General features: G+C 34.5%; 1 protein-coding gene across 2 annotated transcripts; it reads right to left on the bottom strand.

The window, feature by feature from the left end:
* Nucleotides 1-2,879: 2,879 nt before the first annotated feature.
* Nucleotides 2,880-11,051, bottom strand: HIRA (histone chaperone HIRA-like protein). Of its 2 annotated transcripts, none has more exons than XM_078959264.1 (10): nt 10,693-11,051; nt 9,891-10,172; nt 9,555-9,806; nt 8,280-8,677; nt 6,289-7,303; nt 5,370-5,568; nt 4,334-4,574; nt 4,111-4,236; nt 3,622-3,727; nt 2,880-3,506 (listed from the first exon to the last, which is right to left on the bottom strand). In XM_078959264.1, exons 1-10 carry the CDS (start codon nt 10,798-10,800, stop codon nt 3,084-3,086), a joined length of 3,150 nt encoding a protein of 1,049 aa, XP_078815390.1. In that variant the 5' UTR covers nt 10,801-11,051; the 3' UTR covers nt 2,880-3,083. The 2 variants fall into 2 exon arrangements, with proteins under 2 accessions (XP_078815390.1, XP_078815391.1); XM_078959265.1 differs by having other exon boundaries at nt 4,111-4,233.
* Between the last annotated feature and the right edge of the window lie 3,147 nt (nt 11,052-14,198).

Genomic DNA, 14,198 nt, shown 5'->3' with positions numbered 1-14,198 from the left:
GATTGAAGTGAGATCAAACTTCAAATAAGTGTAACTAATAATGGAGTTAACCGAATTCTAAATTTTGTACAGAAAAAACATCATTGTTCTAAAACAAAACATAAAGCACCATAAAACTCTCACTAAAACGAAATATCACACCAACGTGTGTAGTATGCTCATGAAAGACCTAGGGAGGTAATCCCTTTATAAGCGAGTCCGCTTTCATGGAGTTTATTCATATGTGCTATATATATTTCCATTTTGCATTATTGTGTTAAGAGAAGAAAAGTTGATGTCAATATGCTTTGACTGAATAGAACTTTTGTTGTTGGAATATAATAATGTTGACTTATTATCACAACTTTAGTGGTCTTTCAATACCAATAATGTGTAGCCTCCTGACAAATTTTCCCAACCATATTCCATGCTACAAATTATGACGCCGTTATGGAAGAAGCTTCTGAAGTCTATTCCATAAAATGGCTCATCATGCTAAAATGTAAAAGTGTCCCGGTATGGATCAGTAGCCATTTTGGCATCTAATAAAATCAGATTCTTAATAAAAATGATCTCCAAAACATCTGATTTCCTATAGTTTAGCATATATCCTTTTGTTATATATAGATATCTTAAAATCCATTTGGCTACTTTCTTATGATCCAAACTTAGTTTGCGTAGATATCTGCCCAAAACCAGAAAGATAAATTTACTCCCACTTAATCTGTGATACACAAAATCATCTATTGTATTTACCTTTAAACCAAAAGAGATAATAAATTGATGAAAAATGTGGTACCACGCATAGGATATCCAAAGTTGAGGTTGTTGAGTTTGTGTATTCAGAATAGGAGATTGAATAACATTGTCGATCACTAATTCATAATCTGCATACTATCGAAAGCAATAATAGGAATCAAGATTGATTCCTCCTTAAGGACAATGTTTTAACCTTGTTTCTTCCCCAAACTCAACATCCTCAAAGAATGTTGCTCTATCCAAAATGCAAGGTCAATATCCATGCAAGTGAGAACTAATATAATGCCCTCATTCCATTCCTTAAAGTTAATCTCATTGATTACATGAAACATAAATGTGCTCAATGTGAGTAGATATAATACCATAATTCAAACATGAGCAAATCTATGTTTATGCTCATGAATCCATAAACTGTAATCAATAAATTCAATTTATGATATCTTTAAAAGGTATTAACACAACATTAATATCAAGTCTTTGGACTGTAATACTAATTTGCAAGAGATATCCTTGTTTTAAAAATAAACATTGACAATAAATCATGTCAATTAGCAAGCCACTCTTTGGATTAACTTATTAATCACATGGAACCAAAAAATCATCACATATTTATCGGCACATATATGTTTATCCGGCCAAATATCAGTCTACCTGTGGGTCGGCTAATACCCGCATTAATAAACAGATAAACTATAAAATTTGATAATAAGAATTGACAATTAATCATGTCAACTAATAAATCCTTCTTTGGATTGACTTATTAATGACATGTAACCTAAAATTTGTCATCAAACATGTATTTATCCGACCAAATATTAACTTACCTTTGGATCGATTAATATCCACGTTAATAAACAAACCATAAAATTTAAGTTCTTTGTTTTAATTAATTTTCACAAATAAGATCATTTTCATGATATATTGTGTCAATTAATTTACCGTTAAAATAAATAACATGTCGTATCTTTAATTTATTGATAACCAAAAAATAAAAGACAACCATACATGAAATGGTGTCAAATTAATATAACAAAAGATGTTACCAAATAATTTCCATAAATTCCTAAAACACTTTAGGCCAATTAGATTATAAAGATAATAACATAAATATAAAATAAAATCAAAATCTATAATAATATAATCCCCATACCATTAATATAATTGTATGTGCTAAAAAATTTATCCAGATGAAATTCCGAAATATATATTAAATAAAAAAATGGATTGCATAACTCCTTCAAATGTCAACCCAAAAAAAAAAATTAATCCCTACATTTTTTTATATGCACCGAATGAATTCACGAATAAAATAAAAATCACGAAGTCTATTTGATCAATTCCTTAGATAAACCAATTAATATCTCCACAAGATAATCAAATTTGATCGATTCAGCCCCTCCTCTAATCCCCCGACGCCAATGAAAATTACATCCCCCCGAATCCCATTATTCACTTACTCCAGCATCTTGATTAAAGGCCAAACCAAAGAGCCTCCTGAGCCACTCCCTAAGAGGAATATCCAAGCACCAAACATCCTTCTAGAACCTCGTTTGAGTCTCATCCTCCACCACTCTATACATGGAATTAGAAGGAATACAACCACTCTCAAATCATCCGAAAAACCACCACCTTCCCCATGACAAAATTTGACAATTTTAACCCAGAGAACTCCATTGTCATTAAGAAACCGCAACTTCCATTTATAAAGAAGGTCAGGGTTAAAAGCATCCAAACTACTAACGCCAAGACTTACAAGTTTCTTATTTAAAAATTAAAAATTTACTATTGCGTACAGAGATAATGACTTAGGAAGGTAATAATGTTTCCCGTTTATCCATATTAGGTCCCTACCGTACTTTTTGTTTGTGTTACACCATTAAGATTGTTATAACCGTTTAGAAAAAATCCATTTTACCGGTTTCTTCCTATTAAAATGATCATTTATAAGCGGTTATAATAACCTTAATGGTGTAATATGCACAAAAAATACGTTAGAGACCTAAAATGGACAAACACGAAACTAAAATAACTTGTAAACATATTTATTTATCAAAGCCGTATCCTTGAACTTTAAATGATTTCCAGTATCAAAAGCAAAGGCTTTCAATGTAAAACTAAAACAGTCTAATCCAAAATATCAGTGAACCCACAAAATCTTAATGTCTTATAACAAAAATATTGTTTTACCATGATCAAAGGAGACATACAAGAACAATGGAGTGACTACTATAAATCCATATAATAATGTTGAGAAACACAGCCTATAAAATCTTTGAAACAAATTTAAAAAAAGTTACAAAGATCATAAACAATGTGACTACAAACTAAATCAAACACATCGGAATTCAAGATGCCATTTCATCAGCCACCGGAATCGGAATCAAGACTGCATCGGATTTGTCAATTCCAGGTGGGTCCACATCCATTTGATCAGAAGTAGCTGGATTGTTGTTGTTCCCTGGTTGTTCTTCCTCCATGGGTTGTGAGCCTGAATCTTGAGCCACTTGATTTGTCATTGGTGGTTCAGTGGCGGTTTGATCCGGCAACGGTGGTGGTGAGTTTGTGTTTCCGGTGGTGGTGGTGGTGGTGGTAGGTTGAAGATTTGTGGTGGTGTTGGTGGTGGTGGTGGTAGGTTGAAGATTTGTGGTGGTGGTGGTTTTGTATTCAGATAAAAGATCCATGAACTCGTTAAGCAACCGTTGAACTTTTCGGTTTGATGCCATTGCTGGAAGAATATCTTCTCTGAGAAGTTTATGCTTCTTCATTCCCTATAAAATATATAAACAAATTAAGTTTTTAAATAATCTATAAAAAAAATTAATGTAATTAGTATAAAATCAAAAAGGGGACAAAAAAAAAAAAAAAAAAAAAAAAAAAACCAACAAGAACACAAGGATCCCATGATGAATTTGTTGCAGATTCTGCCATTCCTGTTGGAGGTCCAAGAAAATTCTCACACACTTCACGCAGTCGAGACTCATCAGCTTCTCTAAAAAAGTCAAAAAATTAAAAACATTTAAAAAATGGAAAAATATTCTTTTGCAACTTTGTCAATTTTTTTTAATAAAAAAAGTTGGGTTGGTTTAAGTTATTGATAAACATAGTTTTACAAGCCTATAAGTTGTTGCCTTGTTGGCTACTAATAACTTCCAATATGGTTTAAACTTGATCCATAAGTTATTAAAATAGACATATAATCAAGCGTAAGTTACATTTTTTTAGTCCTTTAGTTTGTTCAAAATTTTCAATTTTGGTCCCAAATAGTTCAAAAATCCAAAATTCAGACCAAAATTGTCATTTTTGAACAAACTCAGGGACCAAAAACGTAACTTCCTCCATAATCGAAATAACAAGAAAAGATAAGATAAGAACCTAGCAAGAAAACGTATATACGAAAGGAGACACTGTCGATACTCATTTGGAGACTTTAAGGATAACGCAGATGCCAACTGAGATTCCAAGTGAGCGCGTGTCTGCACCCCATCGTCCGTCACTCTGCTAAGCAAAATGACATAAATACCCCCGAATAGGGAATAGGGACCAAATATGTAAATTACGGAATTTCAAGTGATTGAATTTGAATTTGAATTTGAACCTGCTCCAGCCAGGCTTTCTGGCTAAGAATTTTCTGACATCAACTTGCAAAGCTGCCAATTCACCGTTTTGGGGGAACCCTAAATTGAAGGAACTTGCAAAATTGGAAGCGGGGAAGCAATCGTCCGCAACACGTAGCCAACACATGAGGTTCATGTCAAACATGAACGCGTGGCGCGTTGCTAGAGTGACAAGTGGCGATCCGGATTTTGAAAGCTTTGCGGATATCACTTTAACTGTGCCTGAACAGAAATTAAAAGAAAATAAAAAAAATGCATGGTTTATGTAAGGTTAGAGATGAGAAAATGTTATGAGGGTCTGGTTGGTATGATGGAATGGAATCATAGAGGAATGGAATGAACAAAGTAGTGGAATGGAATTAGGAACTTGTTGATAAATAAAGAAAAAAATACATTAGTAGAAAAAATTAAACTTTAATCAAATAATTATGTATCACTAATTACATATGTTGTCAACAAGTCTCAATATTTTGGGTCAGGTTTAATCACAACAATTATTTTTTGAAAAAGAAAAAAAAAAGTCCGATTATCTTAGTTTATACGATAATCATGTCATTTATTAATCACGTAAGAAAAAATGTTTTTTGAAAGAAAAAAAAAATGTTTATTAATCACGTAACAATTATTTTTTGAAAAAAAAAAAAAAAAAAAGCTTAGTTTATTAATAACGTAAGAAAAAATGTTTCACAAAAATAAAAAATCCAATACCATAAATTTTAGAATAGAAGTATAAATATAAATAGGGTATGTTTCGGAAATTACAACAATTTAATTGAAGTTTTGAAACTTTTTGCAACATAATTATTAGTAAAGACTATATAAATAGAAGTAATTTATAATAAGAGTATAAAAGAAATGAAAAAAAAAATACGGAATGCTCCATTCCATTCCGATGTGGAAAACAAACACGACTTCTTTTTCGTTTTCATTCCACCATAATGGTGGATTCCATTCCCTCTTCGATTACTGCATAGAAAACACAAAGTAAAATTTTCATGTTTGACTTGAAATGTTTACCCGTTGACTTTGGGTCAGAGGCCATAAGTGAGGTCAATGAATCATGAAGAATACATTTTCGATTAAAAAGATCCCACACATATAATGCCCCTTTTCTTGTAACAAGCAACAACTTCCAAGATTCATCACAATCGATGAACACAGGTGTGGACCCCATCATCATAGTTGGCATAGATCTTCTCCCACATTTTGTGTAAACCTTTTCAAGATTTCAACATTAAACACAACAACTACTAATAATCATACAAAAATAAAACACTTTTTCAATTTAACCATCATTTTTTTCCACCTAAATCATAAATTTTCAATTTGTGACCATTATTCTTTCACCATAAAAAAGATGATGTTGCATTCTTTAGAATTTTTTCAAATTGACCAATTTGACCTCGGATCAAGAATTCAAGATCCTAGGTCAAAAGGGTTGATTTAGAAAAAATTTGGAACTTCTATGGTTTTTAATTGGAAAAAATAGAAGTATTAGTGGTTAAACCGCAAAACCACCGAAAATATAGTGGCTTTTATGTAATTTGCTCGTGAAAAATATTGAAAATATAAAGCTTTTCAAGATTTGAACATTAAACATACTAATCATACAAAAATAAAAACACTTTTACAATTAAACATACTAACCATTATTTTTTCCACCTAAATCATAATTTTTCAAGTTGTGACCATTATTCTTTCACCATAAAAAAGATGATGCTGCATTTTTTCGAACTTTTTCAAATTGACCTATTTGACCTCAAATCAAGATCCAAGTCAAAATGGTTAATTTAGAAAAAGTTTAAAACTTTTATAGTTTAATTGGAAATATTAGTGGTTAAACCACAAAACCACCAAAAATATAGTGGTTTTTTCGTAATTTGCTCAAGAAAATATTCAAAAAAAAATAAAAATAAAAATAAAAAAAACAACTAACCTGAAGAGAACCATCTTCACAACCAACAGCCCAAAAATTTGCATTTCCCGCCAAAACCATGACATTCCCAGAAATTCGATCTGACCAAATCATTTGACCATTTTTCGTGCAAGAAATTTCTGTTTCTTTCATAGTAAATGACGTTCCTACCCCTACAAGGTCATTTGGTGCATGTTCTTTAGGCCGAGCTTCCAAACAAACATGTGGTGACTCACCTCCTCCCTCTTTACTAAACACCCTTATTGAAATACCTTTCAAAGATCCCATCTTTTTCACACCTCCAATTTGTTCAACACTAATATTCCCATCTTTATCATTTAAAGGTGACACCTTTTCAATCACAAGACTCTCACTAACAGTAGCACGTGCAGCCACACCAGATCGCTCCCTCACATCAACGGGTCCCACTCCCACTCCCACTCCCACTCCCACCATTGCTCTTTTACTAGGAGGCCCCTCGTGAAACCCTGAGTCATGTACAAGTGCACCATTATTTTCGGTTGACTTTGTGGAAAAGTCAACCGTTTGAGGGATGTTTTCTGGAACCCTAACAGCTTCCGGAATGATCCGTTTCCTTCCATCGGGTCGCCTGTATTCTCTTTGCTTCACTGGACTTGAAACTCGGGGAGAGGGTTTAATGGTGGATGAAGAAATATTGGTATTGATATTGTTGGTGTTTGTGTTTGTGTTTGTGTTTGTGTTTGTGTTGTTGTCAAGTTCGTGTAAAGATTCGGATGCTTTTGATGGAATTATTGAAGAAGATGATGATTTGATGGTGGAGGTGTTGTGGTTTGTGGTGGCTCCGGTGACCTTTTTGGAGGCGGCTTCGAGGAGTAATTGGGCGGGAGATTCTGCTAAATTTGACTGGCGGATGATGACATCACCATATCGGCTTTTTTTCAATTCTTCTAATTCGATTTCGGTCAACCTATGACCGAGTTCTTTGACCTCAAAGTGAAAAGTGGCAACTGTTCCATCTAAAGAACATGCAAATAGTGAATACCCATCTGGGCTCCTGAAAAAAGAAATGAATTAAAGTTTGATATGATGGAATGGAATGAAGAAGGGAATGGAATGGAATGGATCATTGAATTGGATTAAATGTGCTTGTTATGTGTGAAGAAAAGTGAATGATGTTAGATTGATGTATGAAGAAAAGAATGTTTTATGTGTTGGAATAAAGATAGATAGTCTATGCCCTTTAAATTATGTATAGAGTATATGTATTTCAAGTAAAGAGATATAGTTATCATTTATTCAATATTGTTTAGAGAGATAAAATATTAATACCATGAAACTTTGAAATAGAATTATAATAGAAAATAATTTTGGTTATTTGAAAATAAACAATCTCATAAAAGACCTTGTATTTTGTTTGCCTGAAAAAGACCTTGTATTTTTTCATTTTTTTCCGAAAAAGCCCTCGATTTTGTTTTTTTTTTCCGAAAAAAAAAAACCTCAACCTTCTAAATGCTTTGAAATAAACCCTCAACTTTTTTTGTTTTTCTCGAAAAATCCCTCGCATTTTACAATTTTTTTGTAAAAAAATGACTAAAAGGGCCAGATAAGAAAAAAATGATGGAATACAAGCTCTTTTTTAGGCAAAAAAATAAATTTGAGGATTAATCCAGAAAAAACACAAAATATACGGTCTTTTATGAAATTAACCAAAAAAAAAAAAAAAAAAAAAAAAAAAAAAAAAAAAAACACTAATTTAACCGGAGTTTGGAAATCTTTTCAAGAACTCTAGTGTTATTGAAGATTATATAAACAATAGTAACTTGGGATTTTAATGTATTATTCCATTCCACCATGGAATAAGAAAAATAAAATAAAAAACAACCCTCGTTCGTGGAAGGAAAAACATCTAAGGAGGAGGAATCACTCATTCCATTCCTTCTTCAATTACTTCATACCAAACACTACGTATACCAAAATAAAGAAAAAAACATAAACTTGTGCTTTAAATGTGAATAGATAATGTGATTTACCAAGATAAATCCACAACACTTTGAGAAAAGAAGTGTTTGGCAACGAATAAAGGGCGAGCACTTGCAGTAGTCCACACAGTTATGGTTCGATCTTGACTTCCTATTGCAATAACATTATACGGTTGTGATTCTTTTCCATTGTTTTTTGAAAAACCATTAGCCCATCCACCCGAACTAGCTTTTCCTTCAAGGGTATTTGTTGGGTTTCTTTTAAACATCGAGTGATTAAACTTCACCACAATAATAGGGGCGTTGTGTCCTAAAAAGTCAAAGGTTGCAGTCCACTCTCCCCTCTCTAGAACAGGTGCCGAATGCCTTGGTTTTTGAAAACCGTGTGTTGTTGTTATGAAATGACCACAAGGAGACCACCCTAGTCGCCTGAAGAAAGTGGATCCAAGCTACCAAAAGAAAGTATACAGACAATAAAGTATAAAGCAGGTAAACAGACAATAAAGCATAAAGCAGGTAAACAGACAATAAAGCATAAAGCAGGTAAACAGACACAATAAAGCACATAAAGCAGGTAAACAGACAATAAAGCATAAAGCATGTAAACAGACACAATAAAGAACATAAAGCAGGTAAAAAGGCACAAAGCAAGTATACAGGCAATAAAGCATAAAACAGGTAAACAGACAATAAAGCATAAAGCAACTAAACAGATAATAAAGCATAAAGCATGTTACACAATAAAGCATAAAGAAGGTAAAAAGACAATAAAGCACAAAGCAAGTATACAGGCAATAAAGCATAATGCACGTAACCTGACAATAAAGCAGGCAATAACGGAATAAAGCATAAAGCATAAAGCAGGAACTAACAATAAGGGCATCCACAATGCATTGAACTCTATAGTCCATAGAGTTCAATAGATTGTCACATCAGCATTCTATATTCCATACAACTCTTTATCAATTTTTTCCTACAATGCATTGTACTCTACAAAGTTCAATGGAACATATTTAAATATTTATTTAAGAATCATAAAACTTTCCTTTCCCCATTGAAGGGTTCAATGATCATTGAATGCCAATGGGATGGCTTGCTAGTTGCCACCTCATTCAACTCTCTAATTGAACTCTACATTGTAGAATGTAGATGCTCTAAGGCTAAAAGAGAAAAGGGGAATAAAAGAAGATACCAAATAGGGAAAAACAATATGCAAGTAAATGATGTACAAAAGGCACAATCATATAAGAAAGAAACTAGGACCTAATGACCTATACTAAGGGAAACAATCTCATTTATTTGAATTTTAAAATTTGAAATACATACCGATTTTGACCAATGTCCATCTGTTCTATGTGCAAGACTCCAATCAGATGTTCGCCAAATAATTACAGTTTTGTCATCCGATTGACTTGCTATAAATGAGCCAATGGGATCCCAAGTTACCCCTTTAACAAGACTAGAGTGACCCCTTAAAACAGCTGTGCAAATCCCATTGGTCACATCCCATATATGAATAGTGTTATCCAAACTCCCACTGGCTAAAGTTGAATCATCTGGTGACCAATTTAGATCCACCTACTCTAAGCACAATAAAGAAAACCTCCATGATTAGAAAAATGTTAAACAGTTCGATTTAAGATGATACAATCAGTTAATTACCACATCTGCAGTATGTCCTCTTAAAGTGGAGGCGATTTTCCAGTTTTCAACATCAGGTGCCTCACCACTACCAAATTCAGTTGTTCCAGAACCAGGTTTTCTTTCATGTATTTGAATCACTTGATCATCTGAACCTGATGCAATGTATCTGCCATGTTTGGCCCATCTAACACAATTCACAGATCCAAAATGATCACGAAGTGTAGCAAGAAGTTCTAACTTTGATTTATCTGGATCCAAGTGAAGGATTTTGGCAACGTATTTCATGTTCCAAATCCTTACCTACATGATGAAGAAAGGTCATGACCATGCATACAAGTGGTATAGAAAGTGATGAGAATCTTCCTAATTCATCCTACCATTTCATTAGAAATTTAGAATTATGATTGAAATCCACAAAAACCAGAGTAATTGGCAAATTCTTACACTAGAACTATATTCAGGCACAAATTAGGATATTCATATGTAAAGACATCTTATAGCATTATGTATTATTCCATGTATTTGGTTCTCTATGGACATATACGCCAAAAGATTTATGCCTTCAAGTGTTTTTCATTGATTTAGGGATCAGAAGTTTCGAAATTTATCATGTAATTGAAGATAAGCCTGTGAGTAAGAGTGGAACTGATATAACTTATGTTGACAACGTGAAATAATGCTACTATAGGTCAATCAACTCTTACAACTTCATACAACTGTGATTTCTCTTCGAACCCTAGCAAACATACAAAAATACGCTCTTTTTCATAGAGTAAACAGTAAGAAAACGAGAAATTGAAAGCGCATTTGTTACTGATACCTTGTGATCGCCACCGCCAGTGGCAAATCTAAGCCCTCCAGGCTGTATATCAATTGAGAAGATTTGCATGCCTTCATGTTTAACCCAATTTGGTTTTTCTGCAATCATCTTCAGATATATGTTGATCTTCAAGCGAAACCGAAATGAGCTTGATTAACAAAGGAAAGCAGTATCATAATACGATATCTCTACAAAAATTCCATCAAGAAGAAAAGCCCAGAAATAACACTTGTCAGAATTGGAAAATTAGAGAAAATGGAATAAACCCCTTTTTCGAAATTTTGGTGCCCTTTTTTCTTGACAAAAACCCTAGAGTTTTGGGTGTTTGCGAGCTTTATGTTCTTTAAACGGTCATAAGCCGATGGTACGCGATGAGTCGATGAGGACTCTACTAGTGTCGCAAATATACACGATGAATTTCAAATCCCTCTACTTTTCATTGATCTACATATTTTATCCCTCAAAGGAAAAAATGTTTGAATTTTTTAATCTTTGAAATTTTTGTCTTAGTTTGAATTTTTTTTTTAATTACAAAGCACATGTAATTAAAGTTAAGCTAATTTAATTATCATCGTACAACGAGTGAGATGTCAAACGGACAACGAGCTTCGTCGCTAAGCCTTTTTTTTATGGTGAAACTAATTCTTTTAAACACTACATTCATAGATCTAGAGGATATAACATTGGTGTGCATGATCCGATGTACTCTATTAAGAAGTTTCACCGCATCCGGCGCGAGAAAACCAAACGTATCAAATGCAAATGGTATGATCACGTGTTGATTTTCCATGCACAATTTCTCATGTGTTGGTGACTTTGCATGTAGTAGCTTTTAAAGCAGCATGTCTCACTGTGAAACCCCCAACCCTCAAGCCTATGACAAGGGATACCCCTGTAAGGTCCACACATATGTGTTTCCCTCCGACCCATCCAAAAATCAAAACGTCAGTCAGTCTAAGGGTTGACCTTCCTTCTGGTGGGTCAGTCAAGAAATTTACAGGTGCATCTTTCTTGGCGAAAACTCTGACACACTTGAATATGTCAAACAAAACATCCCTAACCATATCGTGTCTGTATTTGAACCCCAGGAGTTCTTTACAATGAACCACATGCTCTCCAAAAGATTCCAAACATATCTTACGATACATCAGACATATCTCGTCAGCTGGGAATATTGGAATCATGAGTCGATATTTGAGGATAGTACGATACTCCACACAAAACATATGTTGTCCAAGCCCATCTATAGGGATAGCTAGACGAGAGTCTTGAGCATATGGTGCACGTAAGCACTAGAAAACCGCTTTCTGCCGAGCCACCATGTCGAGATGCACTTCCATATCTTGGACAATTTTACGAAAAATGGCACTCGCTAGTGTATTCTGGGATTTAGGGGGCGATGTCTTTAGTAGTAAAACTGCTAAGGCCAATATCCAGAAGTTTGTTACGAAGAGAAGCCAAGGCACAATCATAATCAGAATTCATACCATATATGGCGCTATCCCATAAGATGTGGTATTGCAATACCCAAGATTGGACCCTTAAGGCAACAAAAGCATATAAGGTAGACTCTACTATCGGATATAAACATAAACCACCAAACTTGATGGGTAAGGAAGCAATCCCCGACTGTATGTCACCAAAGAAAGGGACACCATAAACCACAATGTCCTCAATCACCCCGTGCTACCTATTGTCAAAGAATATTGCCACCTTCTCCATGTGAACGGGTTGGCATGCCTCAGCCTAAATAAAAGCTTAGCAAAACCTATACAAGACCGAAGCAGAAGAATCTCACCCTGGATGTTAGACAATTGTGGAAGAATGCGCATCAAATTCACAACGTTTTCAGCTCTCTTTATGGCTAAGCTGCTAATAAAACTAGCATATCTACTAACAAATCCCCCAAGAAGTTTCACCCTTAAAAGGTGGATGTCAAGCGGGAATAGCCCTTCACGTAGCTTCTTACAATCACACGAGGGCCAAAAGAGCTCGTTTTCTTGATATTCAGTTGAAGGCCTAATTTTGGGCCACTCACCGTAATGATATCGATCGTTTTGGCCACATCCTCCAAATCTCCAATAAGTGTGTCATCATCAAGGTACCATGCATGGAAAAAAAGCTTTCAATTGTCTCTAATATTATGCAAGAGCGGGTGCAACACAAGGGCAAAGAGAAGTGGTACCAATGGGTCTCTTTGTTGAACCCCAACGGTGGACCAAATATGTGTGTTGCCTAAATACAATCTTGCTTCTTAACCATAAAGGAATTCTACCCACAAGGATATATAAGGACACCTCAATCTGGCCTCATTAAGTAATATGGATCTCTCGATAGGGTTAAAGGCATTAGAGAAGTCTACGGTAAGCATGGAAAGAGATCCATAATCATGGCACTCACTCAACACCCTATTGGCGTTATGTAATACGGCCTTAGCACCACCCGACACCCCGACCCCGAACTGAAAATCATTGAGATACTTGGCCATTTATTTACTAATGCCTTTCATAGCCAACTTGGAAACCAAACGTCTCCATATACTGCCTACTGCAATAGGTCGTATTCCCTTGTCAGGTTTTAAGAACGGCGTGAGAGGAGCAAAGGCAACAAATTTTGCCAAACTTGAAGGCATCTTCCCCCTAGCCATACATTAACCTTAGGTGTAATAACACGTAGGAGTCTTTAGCTATAGCTAAACCTTCTCCACAAAGAGCATCCAAAATATGTTGAGCTCTTAACCCATCTCTCCCACACGATGTACCTTTAGGGAAGGATTTAATTCCCCCAAGGACATTTTCAACATCCACTATAAGGGGAGGTTCTGAAAATATGGTGATTGGCATGGAAGGTGGTGGCTTGTATTAATGATTATCATCTAATGCCTTCGTGGTATCACCCCCAAAGGGAGCAACCCCAAAGAACATAAAACTTTCGTTGCCGCTGTAAAGTGTCCATCAACAACCTTACGAAGACATTGATGGGTTATATACAAACGATCATATATGTGCATGCAACCCTAGTTTTGGATCTATGTTTTCTCTATTAGACATACAACATATGAACACAAAAGTAAAACCTAGCATGCATCTAATATTTCGAAAATTACAAATCAAACAATAAAATACATACATTTGTTGCTATAGTAATTGATGGGTTTATAGCATTCTAACACTCCTATGGTGTACATACAACACTAGAAACCTTGGATCTATGTTTTCTCTAATATTCATGCAATTTTGATTTTTCCAAGGTTTACATCCTAACTAGCATACAATGGGGGAACTTGTAATATAAAAACCAGTAGAATGACTTGATGGGTTTTGGCCATATGAACATTCCTATGTGCACATGCAAACCCTAATGCTTGGATCTAGGTTTCTCTAATTAAACATGCATTGAATCCAAGACTTCTAATGGCTAATTAGGTATAAGAATAATACAAAACTAGAGTTAGAAGCTAACCTTGAAACACTTGTTTGATCTTCTTGTTCTTGGAGCTTTAGAGT

This window comes from Lactuca saligna, chromosome 6, assembly GCF_052625555.1.
Source record: "Lactuca saligna cultivar CGN05327 chromosome 6, ASM5262555v1, whole genome shotgun sequence".
Taxonomy (NCBI): Eukaryota; Viridiplantae; Streptophyta; class Magnoliopsida; order Asterales; family Asteraceae; genus Lactuca; species Lactuca saligna.
The sequence above is the reverse complement of the archived record's forward strand: the minus strand, read 5'-3'. Positions and strand labels throughout refer to the sequence as shown.